General features: G+C 29.2%; 1 protein-coding gene across 2 annotated transcripts in view; it reads right to left on the bottom strand.

Moving 5' to 3' along the window:
• The window catches only part of LOC101239383 (fanconi-associated nuclease 1), a 46418-nt gene extending 28678 nt beyond the window's left edge, over positions 1 to 17740 (bottom strand). The window contains exons 1-5 of one of the 2 annotated variants that reach the window (XM_065815471.1): positions 17474 to 17740; positions 15233 to 16249; positions 14831 to 15050; positions 12685 to 12819; positions 11489 to 11732 (exon numbers count right to left, since the gene is read on the bottom strand). In XM_065815471.1, coding sequence (XP_065671543.1) covers positions 11489 to 11732; positions 12685 to 12819; positions 14831 to 15050; positions 15233 to 16247 — 1614 coding nt within the window. In that variant the 5' untranslated portion in view covers positions 16248 to 16249; positions 17474 to 17740. Of the gene's footprint in view, positions 1 to 11488; positions 11733 to 12684; positions 12820 to 14830; positions 15051 to 15232; positions 16258 to 17473 lie in introns of those variants that run through there. The other variant, XM_065815469.1, reaches the window with a different exon arrangement.
• Between the last annotated feature and the right edge of the window lie 408 nt (positions 17741 to 18148).

Genomic DNA, 18148 nt, shown 5'->3' with positions numbered 1-18148 from the left:
AACATAACTAATTTTTTTTTGTAACCAACAGTTTATATTCTTCAAATCTAAATCAGATATGTTGTATGTACGGCCTGATATTGTTCGCGGTGTAGAAATTAGGCATATAACTTCAGAATTGAGCACCCAACACTCATCAGTTCTCATTGGCTAAAAGAAGTTTTTACCTGGTCCATGTGGATGCATGAGTCTGACTTTTATATCAAACTCACTTACATCTTCAGCAATCCCTACCCACCAAAATCCATCATAAAAACATGCAATATAATCCATTTTTTTAATATTTAATGAAATATCTACATAACATTTTCTTTTTGGAATGATATCAAATATTTCAGTGCATGCATCAGTACTTATTTTTTTATAACTTATAGTGTTTGGAGCAATTGGAATAAAATGATGATACATCCTTGTGCCAGGAACAGTTCTTCCACCTAAATATCTTTTTTCTAATTGTGCTCGTGTTTGATCAATTTCTTCTTTTGAAAATAACTTAAAATAAATTCCATTTATCTTGGCTTTACAAAAGGAGTACATTGAATTAACATCTAAAATCTGCCCAGTAGTTATTTGTTTTAGACTTTCTTGACATACTACTCTTTTAACAGTCCCACCAATAACATCACAGGGGGATTTACCATGACTGGTAGCAAAAAATACCCATTCAGCATTTAAATCAAAGTCTTTACTGTGATGACAAAGATTGATAAAATTTTTAAAATTTTTAAATTGTGCTGCACAACCATCGGAAAAGTATTTCACACTTGATACATCAGGTAGATTTTCTTTGATATATCTAGTTATATCTTCCTGAGTCTTGTAAATAAATCCTGTGTCATGATCAACATCTTCTGAAAGGTAACAAAAAGATTTATGTTTGAGAAGTTTGTTCTCTATAAAATAAAGTACAATTGTATAAAGTGAGCATTGACTTTTGCTCCAGTGATAACTTTGAACCTCATCCTGAACAACATATTGATAGTTTTCAGCAAAATCTCCTAAAATTAAGCATTCGTTTTGGTTAAGATTTTCTTTACAGTTTTTTAAGTATCTACTTTGTGTTTTTGCAATATATGAATGAGTGGTAAGGTTGTCAATGCTGTCTTATAATAAATCATTAAATTCATCTAGTGGCAATGACTGTGAAAGTAGTGTTGTACGATCGGTACTCTGCCATTGCTTAAATACTACATCTTCTTCATGCTCATGGTCCATAAACTCCTGCACTAAAAAACTTTTTAACACTTCAATACCAGGGCGTTGGTTACATCGATGCAACATACATTCTGCATTTTCAAGAGAGCAAACAATCAATGCCATGAAATCTTTATAACTTTTATTCCACCTAATGGCATCAATGAGATATTTTGTAGTTTGGTGATGTATGCAAACATATATATTGTGGGTACCTGACGCATTAGTTGTAATACACCATTTAGGTTTAAGAGTACAAAATTTTGACAAACTGACTTTGACGTTAGGGTAGTCTTTTTTAAATGCAACATGTAATTCATTAAGATTGAGCAGCAATAATCTTTTTTGAACATGTTGGTTTTTCTTAATACTTACATAATCTTTTTTTTCCTGGCATCATTCTTGAAACTTCATCACTTTGATAAAAAATAATCACTAAATTAACTGTTTCTGGTGAAAGTGGGTTTCCAGTTTTTTTTCCGGTAATGATAGAATTCCATTCTCATTTTTAACTTTTCTTGCTGTTCGAACAAGATACTCAGACACTTCAAAGTAGCTTGATATCTTTTTACGTGTCCATGATTTTGGTGCGAGTGTTAACATTTGCACCTTATGGCAATAAGAGTCAGTCTCTGAAATTTTATTTTTTATTTCATACATTAAAATGTCTAGATCATGGTCATTGTTAATGTTGTTGTTTAAAATGGGGCTTTTTATTTCTGTTGTTAAAAAAGTTTCTTTAATATTATATGCTAATGAGACCATTTTTGCAACTCTGTCAATAGTGTTCTCAAACTTTTGTTTTGCTACAGGTAATTAGCTGTGTTTTGAAAGACTTTTTAGTTTGACTGGTGAAATTCCAAGCAATTCTATAGTGGCATCTAACTTAATTTTTTTCTCACTTTTGGATTCCCATTTCTCCTGTGAATTTAAATCTTCATCAGTTTCTATTGCTTTTTTGTAACATTTACTGCAGAATTTCCGACCTGGGGTTACATAAACATTATTTTTTTGCAAATAGTTTGCCATGTCTATGGAAATCTTTATATTACCTAAAAAATAAATTTAGTTTTACGTGGTTAAAATAACTGAAATTATCAAACTTTTTATAAATAATAAATTGTTTTCTTTTAATTTCCATATCAATTCTGTTGTAAATAAGGTAAGATTACCTTTTATAGCAATTTTTTTACTTTCCATGTGTGTTCCAAAAGGATTGCAACACTTTGTAATTTTTCTCTCAAAATATTTTCCATAGAATTGCTCATGATAACAACATATTATTGAACTATATTTTTCCTTTAAATTTGCTCGCCATATTATTTCTTCTTGTTTTTCACAAGGAAGATCTTTAAATTGAACAAAACCTTGTTTTCTTGAAAATCCAGTTTTGTGGCAATGAATGTTAAGACTTTTTCCAATGTCACATTTCTCCATATTAATTATTTTTATTATTTATTACCTAACAAAATAATATAAAAACTATAAAATTAAAAGTAATTCTTTAAGAAAATACAAACAAGTAAATACCTTTAAAAAGAACAAAACAAAACTTATGTTTGTTTTTTATATAATAGGAGGTTTCAAGTCACCAATTTGAAATAATGAAAATTTTTTTTTTTCAAAATTAAAATTAAATTGTATGTTTTTGCATTATTTAATCATTTTATGCAAAAAAAAAAAAAAATATAAAAAAAAAAAATCTAGGGAGATTGGGGGAGGGGCCTCCCGTGGGAGGGGAGGGTATCTCCTTTGGCCCATGACTATAAATGTCCTTAACTAGTCAATAAATGACACTATTTGATGTTTTATTCAAATAAATGTTTTACAAAATATTTTAATTGCTTTTGTTACAAAATTTAAATTTTTCTAAAAAGACACCATTTTTAAATGCAAATTTTGATCACGTATAAGGGAGAGACAATTGATGAATCTAATTTTTTTCAGTAGACCTAAGATGAAATAATGGTATACAATTAAACTTTTTAGTCGGGATTTTGGGCCACAGTCTTCATTTTACCTCCAAAAATCACTAATTTACAAGTCAATAATTTTGAACAAAATTGGATAAATGAGGCATTTCTTGAGATAATCGAGACTTAAGAGTGCTATTTTTGGATTTCTCAAGTTAAAATCTATTAGAGTACCAAATTTTAGGAAATTTCCCTAAGCCATTATGAAGATACTGTATGTCAAAGTTGCTTTGTAGTCGCTTCAGAAAACCACTAAAATGCTGAGTCAGCATTATTTCAAGTGACGATATCTCTGGAACCCATTGGTATTTTTAACTAAAATTTTCGCAGTTATTATTTTTTTGATATGGACTGCAAGTGGTGTAAAAATAAACAAATTCTGAGACCTAAGGGTGTCATGGTCTGGATGATTTCATATATTTTTACCCTCTATTAGACTATCTATTAGACCTTCTTCATCTATTAGACAGACGCAGATGTATTTTTAATACATTGTTTCCAGTTTAGGATGTTGAATGCTGAATCTTCTTGACTCAATGCATGGTTTTTGCTTGTGTCTCTGTTTTTATGACTAGGCAACTCATTCTATTATCTCCTAATGAGTGTACAGCTCTAAAACTCAGTTTTATGGTTCTGAGGCCGGCTGGTAGTCAGGTTTCCGGAATTCTGTGGTAGCTCTCAGAGAGGCTGATTCCATCAACAGCTGAAAAATATCAAAGTATTAACAGTGCCATGTTGCGCATGGATGGTGTCCCTGTTTGTACTTTTAGTGTGCATTGCGGAGGCCACATTTGGAGCCCTTTGTTACGGCTTAGGGTTTATTAGTAGTAATGAGACAATTGCTTGGGCTATTAAACAGTGTTCTGAGTACTATGTGTACTATCTATGCTTTGAGTCAAGTTCTTCAATCTAATTTAAAAATGAATAAAGTACCAAAAATTATAAAACACAAAAAACCATCATCATCACCAAGTTCTCAAAACCTATCATTCACTAATATTCGTGGTCTTCAAAGTAACTTTTCTTCTGTTGAGTCTTATCTCTTGCAAAGTTCACCAGACCTACTTGCTCTTTGTGAGACTAATTTGAGTTCAGCTGTCTCATCTTGTGATCTTAGTGTTGATGGTGATCTTCTTTTAATTCGTAAAGACTCCAATAGTCACATGCTTGGCCTGGGCATTTACATTGGTAAGAATTGACCCATTTGTCATGAAACTAGGTTTGAATCCACAGACTATTCTTTTATGTGCTTTCGTTTAGCACCACTTCACTCTATTGCCTTTCTCTTTGTTCTATATCGCTCTCCTTCATCTCAAGACTGCACACTTTTTGACGTTATTTCTGATTATATTGACCAAGCCCTCTCTCTTTATCCATCAGCTAATATAGTTGTTGTCGGTGACTTGAATGCTCACCACTCTGAATGGCTTGGCTCTAGTGTCAGTGATTCGGCAGGCATTAAAGCCCACAACTTTTGCCTTTGTCAATCCCTAACTCAAATAGTCAACTTTCCAACTCGCTTTCCAGACAACCCGAATCATTTACCTTCTCTACTCGACTTATGTCTTGTTTCTTATCCTAGTCAGTGCTCAGTTTCTCCACATTCACCCTTAGGTGCTTCTGATCACAGTTTGATCTCTCTAAAACAATTATCTCATTCTTCTTCATCACCTGAATCCTCCTATAATCAAACCTCTTACAACTACAGTAAAGCTGACTGGGATTCTTTCTGTGATTTTCTTTGTGATGGCCCTTGGGTAAAAATCTTTTGTCTTCCTGTCGACAAATGTTACATAACTTCGTGGATTCAGGCTGGCATGGAATCTTTTATTCCCTCTCGACGATTCCAGGTCAAGCCTCACTCTCCTCCATGGTTTTCCTCACACGGTGCTTTTTTTGATTGATTTTTGATTGCCAATCGAAACCGTTACTTCCATATTTATTAGCAAAACAATTCTCCAGAAAACAGGCGCCTGTTTATCACTGCTAAAAACAATTGTAAAAAGGTTTTGTCTAAGGCCAAAACCCGCTATTCTCAGGTCATGAAATCTCGTATCTCATCTCAAAAATAAGGCTCTCTTTACTTCTGGAGATTCTTAATAATATCAATAATAAGGGCAAATCTATAATTCCACCTCTCTTGAATGGTTCAGACTTTGTCACCTCACCTAAAGACAAAGCTGAATTGTTTGCTAAAAACTTTTCATCAATATCATCTCTTGATTCCACTAGATGCTTTCTACGTGATATTGCCAACAAACAGGTTGATCCATTGCTTGACATTCATATCACTCCAGCATCTGTATCTAAAGAGGTTTCCTGCCTAGACTCTTCTACAGCTTGTGGCCCAGACAACATACCTGTTATTGTCTTGCAGAAGTGTTCTCTGGAGCTGTCGTCTATACTCTCAAAACTATTCAACAAGTGCTTATCAGAGTCTTGCTTTCCAGCCTGCTGGAAAGCGGCATCTGTTATCCCTATCTTCAAAAATTCTGGAGAGCAATCTGATTCGTCTAACTACCATCCCATTAGTCTCCTTCCTATCATAAGCAAGGTTTTTGAATCTTTAATTAACAAACACTTAATTTCTCATTATGAATCTAATCACTTACTTTCTGACCATCAATATGGATTTCGATCTTCTCGTTCTACAGCTGATTTGTTAACAGTAATAACTGAGAGGTTTTATCGTGCATTAGATAAAGGTGAAGAGGTTAAGGCCATCGCTCTTGACATTTCAAAAGCTTTTGATAAAGTTTGGCATGCTGGTCTTCTCCATAAGCTTTCTTCTTATGGTGTATCCGGCAACATCTTTAAGATCATTGAATCCTTCCTTTCCAATTATAGCATAAAAGTTGTCCTCGATGGACAACACTCTTCTTCTTATTCTGTAACTTCAGGGGTTCCTCAAGGTTCTATCCTTGGGCCTATACTCTTTTTAATTTACATTAACGATCTTCTAGATATTCTCTCATCTAAGGTGGCATTGTTTGCTGATGACACTACCATTTATTCTTGTCGTGATAAAAAACCAACACCCTCTGATTGCTTGGAGGGGGCATTTGAGCTTGAAAAGGATCTTACTTCTGCTACAGCATGGGGCTCTCAGTGGCGGGTGAACTTTAATTCAGATAAAACTCAATTTTTTTCAGCCAATCGTTATAGCAATAATTTAGATCTTCCTATATTTATGAACGGTGATGTACTCGATGAGTCACCTACTCTTCATCTTCTAGGATTAACTGTTACTTCCAATCTTTCTTGGAAACCATATATCAAATCAGTTGCAAAATTAGCATCTGCTAAAGTTGCATCTCTTTATCGAGCTTGTCACTTTCTTACTTCGGATTCTATTCTCTATCTCTATAAATCTCAAATCCAGTCTTGTATGGAATATTGTTGCCATATCTGGGGCGGATCTTCTAATGATGCCCTTTCTCTTTTAGACAAGGTGCAAAAATGTGTTGTAAACATAGTTGGACCTGCTCTTGCAGCCAACCTTCAACCATTATCACATTGTCGTAATGTTGCTTCTCTTTCTCTTTTCTACAAATACTATAATAGGCACTGCTCTAAAGAGCTAGCGTCTCTTGTGCCATCTACTATAATTCATTCTCGTGTTACTCGTCATTCAATTAAGTGTCATCCTTTTTCTGTGACTGTTCCTAAGTGCTCCAAAAACGCTTATTCGTCTAGTTTTTTTCCTCGAACATCAGCTCTTTGGAATTCGCTTCCTTCATCTTGCTTTCCTGACTCATATAATTTGCAATCTTTTAAGTCGTCTGTCAATCGTTATCTTGCTCTACAACCTTCATCTTTTCTCTTTCAGTAACTTCCAACTTTAATTAGTGGCTGCTTGCAGCCTTGTTGGAAGCTAATTTTTTTAAAAAAAAAAAAAAAAAAAAAAAAAAAAAAATTCAAATTGGTGAATGCTTACTTCTTATTATATCAAAAACAAGCAAAAATTTTGTTTTGTTCTTGTTAAAGGTTGTACTTTACTTGTTTGTATTTTCTTTAATAACAGAAATAAAAAGCCCTATTTCAAACAAAAATATTAACAAAAATTTTGTTTTGTTCTTGTTAAAGAACAAAACAAAAAGATCATGATCTAGACATTTTAATGTATGAAAGAAAGAAATTTAAAAGACTGACTCATATCGCCATAAGGTGCAAATGTTAACACTCGCACCAAAATCTTGGACACGTACAAAGATATCAAGCTACTTTAAAGAGTCTGAGTATCTTGTTTGAACTGCAAAAAAAGTTAAAAATGAGCATCGAATTCTATCATTGCTCGAAAAAAAAACTGGAAACCCACTTTCACCAGAAACAGTTAATTTAGTGATTAACTTTTATCAAAGTAAAGAATTTTTAAGAATGATGCCAGAAAAAAAAGATTTTGTAAGTGTTAAGAAAAACCAACATATTCAAAAAAGATTATTGCTACTCAGTCTTAATGAACTACATGTTGCATTTAAAAAGACTATCCTAACAATAAAGTTAGTTTGTCAAAGTTTTGTTCTCTTAAACCTAAATGGTGTATTACAACTAATGCATTAGGTACTCATAATGTATGTGTATGCATACATCAACAAAGTACAAAATTTTTCATTGATGCCATTAGGTGAAATAAAAGTTATAAAGATTTCATGGCATTGCTAATTTGCTCGCTTGAAAATGGTAGGGATTGCTGAAGATGTAAGTGAGCTTGATATAAAAGTCAGATTCATGCATCCACATGGACCAGGTAAAAACTTCTTTTGGCCAATGAGAAATGACGAGTGTTGGGTGCTCAATTCTGAAATTATTTGCATAATTTCCACTTCCACAACAATATCAGGTCATACGTACAACTTATCTTTTTTTTTTTTTTGAAACACGAACCTTGACGAACAAGGCCGCTGCGCGGAGAAACAAGTTGAGCGCAGTACTACCAGGGACGTGGTGGGGATCGAAAATTAATTGTTTCTCAAACTTAAACTAAAAAAAAAAAATTCTGTTTTTAAATTAAATTTTAATAATTATTTATTACTGTATCATTTAATGTATTTAAAAAAAAAATCCAGGGAGATTGGGCAGGGGGCCGGGTGGAGTTATCAGAAGCCTCCTGGCCCTCCCTTGGCTCATGACTACAAACGTCCTAAACTAGTCAATAAATAACACTATTTGATGTTTTATTTAAAAATGTTTTAAAAAACATTTCGATTGCTTTCGTTATAAAATTTAAATTTTTCTAAAAAGACAATTTTTAAATGCAAATTTTGATCTAGTATTAGAGACAATTGATGAAATTAATTTTTTTCAGTAGACCTAAGATAAAATGATGATAGACAATTAAACTTTTTACTCGGGATTTTGGGCCACAGCCTTTATTTTACCTCCAAAAATCATGAATTTACAAGTCAATAATTTTAAATAAAAATTGGATAATTGAGGCATTTCCTGAGACAATCAAGTCTTGAGGGTGCTATTTTTGGATTCCTCAAGTAAGTATCTATTGGGGTACCAAATTTTAGGGAATTTCCCTAGGTCAAAGTTGCTTTGTAGTCGCTTCAGATATCACTAAAATGCTGAGTCAGCTTTATTTTAACTGACAGTATCTCTGTATTTTTAACTAAAATTTTTGTAGTTATTATTTTTTTAATATGGACTGCATGTGAGGTAAAAATGAACAAATTCTGAGACGTAAGGGTGTCAAAAATGTTTTTTTTTGGATGATTTCATATGCAATTACCCTATATTGTTGAAAACTTTTTTTTAACTATATATAACTATTAAAACTAAACTACAACAATAACTAAACATGCATGGCTAATTACCTGAAATGGTTGAAAAAAAATTATAAACCGGAAAACATAATAGTATTTCGATTTCATAATTTTATGATTATTTAAAAAATAGTTACAATATTTTGATGGAGGTTTAAATAACAAAGCTAAATTATATGTAGATGACACAAAACTGATAGCAAAAATAAAAACAATAAAAATTTGCATAGTAATAATTAATAAAAACATAACATGATGTTAACAGCATAATTTTAGATTTATTATGCAGTCAACATCAAATTAAAAAATTGAATTATATATAAACCTTACCAGAAGGCACAGATGAAAATATTACTCATAAATAAAAACATAATAGTGATAGCAAAAATAAATAAAAACGATAAAAATTCACATAATAAGATGACTTAGATTATCTCTTCGAATGGTCAACTAACTGGCTAATAAGCTTTAATAGTGATAAATGCAAGATAATGCACATAGGTCATGATAACCCAAAAAATAAATACACACTAAAATGCAATACTGAAGAATTAGGAACCTCTAGAAAAAATCTTAAAGTTAAATTAACTTTTGAGTTGTGTAACTTAATTAGAAACTTGAATTGACATACCTTATTTTATTATGTTATTTAAAACTTTATTTTTTAAATAACTTATTTCATTCGTTTAAAAAAATCAAAATGATTATTTCAGTTACAGCAAAATTTAGACTTTCCTTTTTACATACACCCTGAGTAAAATTTTTATCAAGTTTTATTGTTAAGCTATAAGGCAAAATTAGTTAGTAATAAAAATTAGTAACAATGGACATTCCCAGGATAATCAAGCATTTGTGGCAAAAAGTTAGAATGTCTATATCCAGATTTTTGACTTATTAAGTATGAATTATTATTTAGCAATATTGTTTATCTTTTATGAGAATCATGAGAATCCCCTTTATTTTCAAAGATTTCTAAATTTATAAAAGAATTTTAAATGATTTTTCTGCCCTTTTTTATACAATTATTGCATTTTTTTAGTACTAAATATTTCAATATAAACATACAGGAAAAACTTGTTTATTTAGTGTTTTAATAAAAGCTATTACAGATTTTTCTTTGGATGTTATGAATTATAAAATTGTGGCATGGATACTTTATAAAAATTTTTTATTCATGTGGTTTTCTGCCTCAAAGAATTTCTTTAAATATCAATAGAGCATTTAATCATTCAACCTCTGCTACTGCTTCTTCTACTGAAGTTAATAACAAATTTTGATTTTATTGTTGCAATATTGTGTATAACAAGACATGTTTAATATAACTTTTTTAATTACACGATTGTGCAAGCAAGTAATGAAGATATTTTTTATAGTTTGAATCTTATTCAAGCATTAAAAGATCTCAGAAATATTGGAGGAAATAATAGTCTCTATACTATATTTAAAAATATTGTTAATCAACACCTCCAAATATGCTTTGAACAAGCCTAAAAATTTAATTTTAAATTATTTTAAATTGGTTATCACTGTTCCTTTGCTAGACCATCTGAGTACTGAGTTTAACACAATGTTCGATGATACAACTTTAAAGTGTTATAAAGCACCTGCCTTTTAGTTTCTTTGTTTTAATCTTTAGTTTCTTCAAAAAACAATTGCAAAAAATCTTGTTATACTAGCTAAAAAGACCATATCATAACTTTAAGACTTATTTATTTAACTTTTATTTAACCAAAGGCTTTATTAGACTTATTTCTTATAGCTAAACCTAAGGCTTTATTACGTGAGTTTGATGTGGGAAAGTTAAATTTCACTTAATTGGCTGAACTTCAAAAATGAACTCCAATCTAACAATACTGAAACATTACAAGCAACAAATCTTTTCTTTACTGAGACACCTAAAAGGTTTTAAAAGAATGGTAAGAAGAAGTAGCAAAGCAAAATGGAGTAGAAAAAATCTAAATGGTTTAGCTTAGCTTTTCACACAGATTTGTCAAAAGATAGTAATCAAGTTTTTAACAAGTTATAAATACTTATGAATTGTGTTTTAAATAAAATTCAAATATATTAAAAGGATAATTTCAAAAAATGTCTTCGCTACCTTTTGTTAAACAGCTATTTTCATAGCCAAATTTATTAGTCAAATTTATTAAAAACCATTTCATCATTGTAATATTAAATATTTGAATATATATAATTTAAATAAAATATATAGATAATTTAAATAAAACTTATATTCAAATATGAACAAAAAATATATTTAAAACTGTAAATCAAACTAAATTGAATTAATTTATAATTAATTAAAAAAATATTCACAGTTAAAAATTGAAAAACCATTAATAATTACCCATCAATTTTAATATTCATCTTTTTATAAAGTTTCTTCAGTTATATTCAAAAAAGAGCATTGTACAAACCTGTATAAATCACACAAGTGTGAAACCACACAAGTGTGAAACTACACAAGTGTGAAACCACACAAGTGTGAAACCACACAAGAGTGAAACCATGGGTGCTAAACTTATAAAAAAATTCCTGTTATTAAAACATTACCTTTCTTTTCTCTTCATCAACCAATTCTTCACAAATACCGATAAATCTGGGTTTTACTTTAGTATAAATTTTGTAGGCAGCATCAAAGTCTTTTTTCTCCATAAAAAAGTCCAGTTCTCTCTCATTTTCAGCAGCAACTACATATGAAGTCAGTTCATCACAACTGGTAAACAATCTACTCTTCTTATTTATTGTGTACAAAGGATACTTAACTTCACAATTGTTCACTTGAAGCAAGTGATATCTTTTAATAATAGTAATAATAACAAAAAATAAGCAATATTCAAAATTATTGTGATTTTTATAATACGAAAAATAATATTAGCTATAATATAAAATAATAATATTACTATTGAAAAAACAATAAAAATACAACTTTTTAATAAAAAAACTGATTAAAGGTGTCTTATATGTGCTTCATATTTTCTTCTTGACTCAGAAAAATCTCCCACTAAAAATGATTTGATTTTACGAACACATGTAAAGGGAATACTTGGAAAAAGAAAATGTTTGAAAAAAAAAGTCATCAAATTTACTACATTGCAACCAATCAAAGTGGCAACTGAAAGAACTAGTTTAAATAAAAAAATGGAAGCAAGTAATTGTCAGCGGTGAAAAGTAACTTTGAAGTAATAAACAAAAAAAGTTCTTGCTTAAGATTTTCAGGTAAAAAGTATAGTAATCATTTTCTTGTACCTAGGTTGCAAAGTATTGGTGTGACTGTTGATATTAAGGGCTACTTTAATTCTAACAGAGTATGTGTAGTAATATTTATACAGGGGAAATTAACACATCAATATAGATGCTAGAGAACTGCAAGGTTCCATCAATAGACTGATTGATGATTGATGGGGCCTGCCGGCACATCCCATACAATTAAAGCATATATGAAAGAAAAATAAGTGGATTTATTACCCCAGAATATCCAATCAAATCTATTTTTGGGCTTTGTTAAAATAAAATGCATAAATAGCCTAAACCAAAAACTAGACACAGATATACTAAGATACTGTTTGGAGAAGAGTTCTAACATCGACAAAGATGTGCAATTTGCAAAAAAATCTATGGAAATTAAAAATATAATATTTTTAATATTAGATTATACCTTTATTTTTGTTATGAAAAAATGATGTACAAAGATTTGTGCCACAAAATATAAAATATTAAATTAATAAGAATTAAAAAAAGTAACTTGCATTTCATTGTATCCTGTATAGTACATAACATCTTCATAATGGGTAGTTGTGATACTGAATAGAGTAAAAATTCGTGTAAATACAAATGCTACTTCTTCATTAAGTTTCACACATCGACCAAGATATTCTTTTGCTCTAATAGTAATTATTTGAATAGTTAATTGTGTGAAAAAAAATTTAACTAAACAAAAAACTAACAGTTTGTTAAAAAAAAGTTCAATTAATTAATATCCTTAGTTTGGTTATGTGATATCCTCTATGAAGGATATCACATAACCAAAATAAATCATGTCTAAAAATAGAAACTGTGTTATATGATATACAGATGACACATTCTTGTAATTGTCATTTTTCTGTTTTAGTATCATTTGGGTACATTGTTTTATAACACAGTTTTATTATGGCATCTCATGAAATTGCAAACAATATCGAGAAAAGTACTGAACAGTTGAGTAAGAAAGATCGCTTACAGGGTTTGCAAAATGCAGATTATAGCAAATCTGGTGCATACAAGGTTCTCGGAAAAGCAGATAAGATGGTGGGTGTTACTGATGGTGGTAGAAACAATGGAGCTGCTAGAAAGATCACTGGTGCTGCACTTGGAGGTCTTATACGTGAATTTAACAACACAACAAACAAAAGTTTAAGAAAAGCTGCCCAAAAAATACAATGCTTGTCACAAAATTGTCTTAAATACTTTGAACAGACATGGTTTTTGTCACAAGAGAAAACCAGCACCATTTTACAATCCAGCTAAGAAAGGTGAAATAAGAAAAACTCTTGGACGACTTTATCGACAGCATTTAAGGGAGCAGGTAAACTTCCGATCATCATAATGGATAATGAAACATATATAACACAGAATGATGGGGCCTAGTTTTCAAGTTAAACTTTTTATGCCAAAGATGCCTCAACAACTCCAGAAGAGATTTACTTCTCAGGCCGCACCAAATTTCCCTTTAAAGTAGGTGTTTGGTATGCATTGTGTGATCATGGTGTTTCTGATTAGTTTATCTGGAACCAGGCAAGGCCATTGATGCCCAGATGTACAAATTTGAATGCCTTCAACGAAGACTAATCCCTTAAATTTAAGAATCACTGCCCTGATAAAGCTTGCATCTTTTGGTCATACAAAGCTTCATCGCATTGTTTTTTAAAAGTAGTTAAATATTTAAACAACAAGCAAACTCCATTTGTTTTGAAACAAAATAACCCCACCAATGTCCCTCAATGTCGGCATATCGAGCTCCTTCATGCTGAAATCAAAAGACAAGTGTTTGCTGATTCCTTTCAACCAGATTATGTTGATCAATTAAAATCAAGAGTATGTCAAATCATGAATGAACTTGTAAAGCATGCTCCAAAAATGTGTACTAACTTTTTTATCTTGGGTCTGTGCTCTTGTTGACAAAGTTTATCGCAATAGATTATTATCTGTTCTAAAGTAACTTATAAACTTGTATAATGAATATAAATTTTTGTCCTTGATGACTAATAGTTATTATATTGTAATATTATAATTATCACATTACAACCATTGCTAACTTTTTAATGGATTTATAATCTATTGCATCTGCTAAGGCTACCTCTTAGATGCAAACTTAGCTAACATAAAAAGTTATGACTTTTAGGGTAGAGTAACAAGGAGTCCTTATGTATAATGGCAACAAGAGACTCCAGGACTTAGCGACTCTATAATATACATACTATATATATGTATATATATATATATATATATATATATATATATATATATATACTATATTTATATATATATATATATATATATACATATATATATATATATATATATATATATATATATATATATATATATATATATATATATATATATATATATATATATATATATATTACTTTAAGCAAATATTAAAACTAAACATTTTAGGTTTTACCATTTCTTTGCATAATCTAACTGTTCAACTGTTTATCAAAGAACATAAATTGTTTTTACACGAAAGTATATATATATATATATATATATATATATATTATATATATATATATATTTATATATATATATATATTTATATATATATATATATATATATATATATATATATATATATATATATATATATTTAATATTATATTTTTGTAAGAGTAAAAAAATAAATAAATTGACTTTTTGCTCATTAGAGATGATAATGATGAATCATTGTTTTTAAACAATGATTTTTGTTGCAAACAGTGCTTCTTTAACATGCAGCAAAGATCTTTTTTAGACAACATAGTTCCACATTTTACTAAATGAAATTCTTTTGACAATTGACGAACTTCATTTGCATTTAAAAGATGTAGAATTTCATCTAGGTTGTTAAGATGCTTGCTATCAGTAAGATATTCTGTGAAAAAAGTAAAAAAGTATAAATAAAAATAAAAAGTAAAAGAAATTAATAAAGAAATAAACTTATGAGTCTATTTTTTATTTACAGTTAATATTTATTTGTATGATTTATACTTTTAAATTTCAACATTCAAAAGACTTAAAAAAAAATTTAATGAATATAGTAAAAAGAGTAAAAACCATTTGTAATAAGATCATCAATGAATCCATTTAAATCAGTACTAATATCTGGATATTGTATTTTACTGCATCTGAACCATCCTTTTTTTCTAAGATACAAACGAACATATAACTGCAAAGATAATTGTGACAAATCTTTGCATTTTGCAAGAACTTTAACATCGTTTAATTCAAATAAAGTAAAAATATCATTAGATTGAAGAACTTTTTCAATTATATAAATGAAGTTCTGCAAATAATATGGCGGAGAAACGTTAAACTTCTTAATATCAATAGTTTTAATTAACTCCATTTTATGTTTGTCTTCTTCATTTAAATTGTTTGAAATGTCATGAGCTTCTTCAAAAACTAAGTTTTTATTTATTTTTGATGATTTTTTAACTGTTTCAAACAATTTAATCTTTTGGTTTTGATGACTATTCAGACCAAACAATCGAAACGGATTCAACTCCTTTCTCCATTCTTTGATACAACTTTCTTCAAAAATAATATGCTTATTGCTGAACTCAGACAGTTTTCCAGCTAAATTTTTAAGTTTTGATTTCCATTGATCAGATAAAAAATTTTTAACTGGTATAACTAAACTCTTTTTTTTATTTGAAGAAATTTTATTAGATTTGTTACAATCGTTATCATGATCATGATCATCATCATCATCAATAACAAGTACTTCATAGCTTGAACTTTTTTTAGCCAAAGAGTTTTTACAATTTGTTGTATCTAATGATGAAGAACTAAAAAAGCTGTTATTTTCAGAATCTTGGTTTATATTTATTGATGCAGAGTTGCTAATTTTGTCATAAATTTTGCTATCAGTTTGGAAATCTTTTTTTTTATCGCTATTTGATTTTATTACAAGGAAATCTTCATTGATATGTTTATGTAAACTTTTTGTACTAACACATTCAGCATCAAGATGGTGATTAATTTTTTGTCTATCTATCTGTATTCCACATGCAGGACAAGCAGAATTTTGTACCAATTTTGAACATTTCTTTTTATGAGTGCTAGTCATATCTAATTATAAACAATTTCAATTGTGTTAAATAAAAGTTTAATTATAAATACAATCTTAAAAATATTTTTGATTCTTTTTTAATGTTATTGTTTTTTTGTTGTTGCTAATTTACATAATTTATAATGATAATATACAAATTTAATAATCAAATTTAATAATTTACAATAATTATAACCTGCATTTATTATTATAACAATAATTTACATGATTAATGCATAATTTTATTTATATAATTATTGTTACTTTTTTATAACTATTTTAGAATACTACCACAGCACTATCAAGTGCAACTTTGCCTCTACTTTGCAAATATATAAACTGCTAGCAAAGTAAATATTAAAACTAAAGGTTTTAGGTTTTATCACTTCTTTGCATAATCTAACTGTTCAACTGTTTATCAAAGAACATAAATTGTTTTTACACGAAAAAAATGAAATCATGTAATTGTATACACATTATAACATATTTCTTTATTACAAAAAAATGTAAGCTTTATTCTTAGTTTTTATGAATGATCTGACTTTTACAAATTAAAATACAGAGAAAAAATTCTTTACTGATCTTTTCTTATTTATTTTCATGTTGTTACTTTATATTATATGCCAGTTATTTTGAATGCTTGATAAATTAATGCCATATAGTACTTGATATAGTATGAATAGTACCTGTATAGTATCTGATAAATAGAAAAAGTTTACCATTACATTTATTCCAAAGGTTTGTCACCTTAAGATATGAGTATGCTCTCAATCCAGGAGAAATTACTTGAAATGTATGTTCATACTCAACTATCTATTTACTTTAAAATAAATAATCTAATAACTAAAAACAAGTTAGGTAAAGGTTGTTCAACTGAAATAGCTATTTAAGCTATTATCTCTAAATGAAGATCTTCAATTAATATTAATAGATTTTTATAAGCCATTACAAAGAAAAATAAAACCTTTAACTACTGTCGAGTGAAGTTACTTTGATAGGTTTTTGTGATTTTTTAAAAAAGATTTGATAAAATTTTATTAAATTGCTGCCGTTTTAGGTTTGAATATACCAAATGATCTCTCCTTAACTAGAAAAAATGCTTTTTAGAAATATCAGAACCTGTCTTGTTAAAAGTCCAAAAATTTATTAATGTAACCCCGCATTTAGGGGTTACTTTGATAGTAAATGCTATTTGAATCAAATATTAAATATTTCATTTTTAACAACTATAATATGATTTTTACCTTTCAAACAGATTTTATGAAATCTTAGTAAACTTTTGATTAGTGCAAAAAAAAAAATTTCAAGCTTTCTCTAATATAGACATTGTATTGGATGGGATGGTACTTGAATCTGTAAAAAATAATCTGTGAAATAACCAAGTGTGGATATCTCAATTTGTATTATATTACACAAAGTGAGATATCCACACTTGTAAAGTACACAATTTGTGTTTTTCGCCTTCCACGAGTTTTTTAATGTTTATGTTTGATTTATAATAATTACATAACGTCCGCAATGCGTCGAATGTTTTTCATATAGTCGCACGACAGTCGTCGTACTTGTTGTACGACAAAGTCTTTTTTTTTGTTTGTTTGTTAATTCACCTCCCAAGGCCACTACAAACGAGGAGGCTACTTGATTGTGTTTATAACTCTCTCTCAACTTTATAACTCCGAAACACGAAACTTGACGAACAAGGCCGCTGCGCAGAGAAACAAGTTAAGCGCGGTACCAGGTACGTGTAATGACATTTCGAATCAGACATTATTTGGGAAAATTATCCATGAAAAACCATTTTCTTATGAAAATTAAAGTTATTATTTTATATACCACACCTAAATGAGTATTTTTTTAAAATAATGTCACTTTAGATTCAGATAAACTATGGTAGTGTTAATTTTTCTACAAAAGTCGTT

Source organism: Hydra vulgaris, chromosome 13 (genome assembly GCF_038396675.1).
Source record: "Hydra vulgaris chromosome 13, alternate assembly HydraT2T_AEP".
NCBI lineage: Eukaryota > Metazoa > Cnidaria > Hydrozoa > Anthoathecata > Hydridae > Hydra > Hydra vulgaris.
The sequence above is the reverse complement of the archived record's forward strand: the minus strand, read 5'-3'. Positions and strand labels throughout refer to the sequence as shown.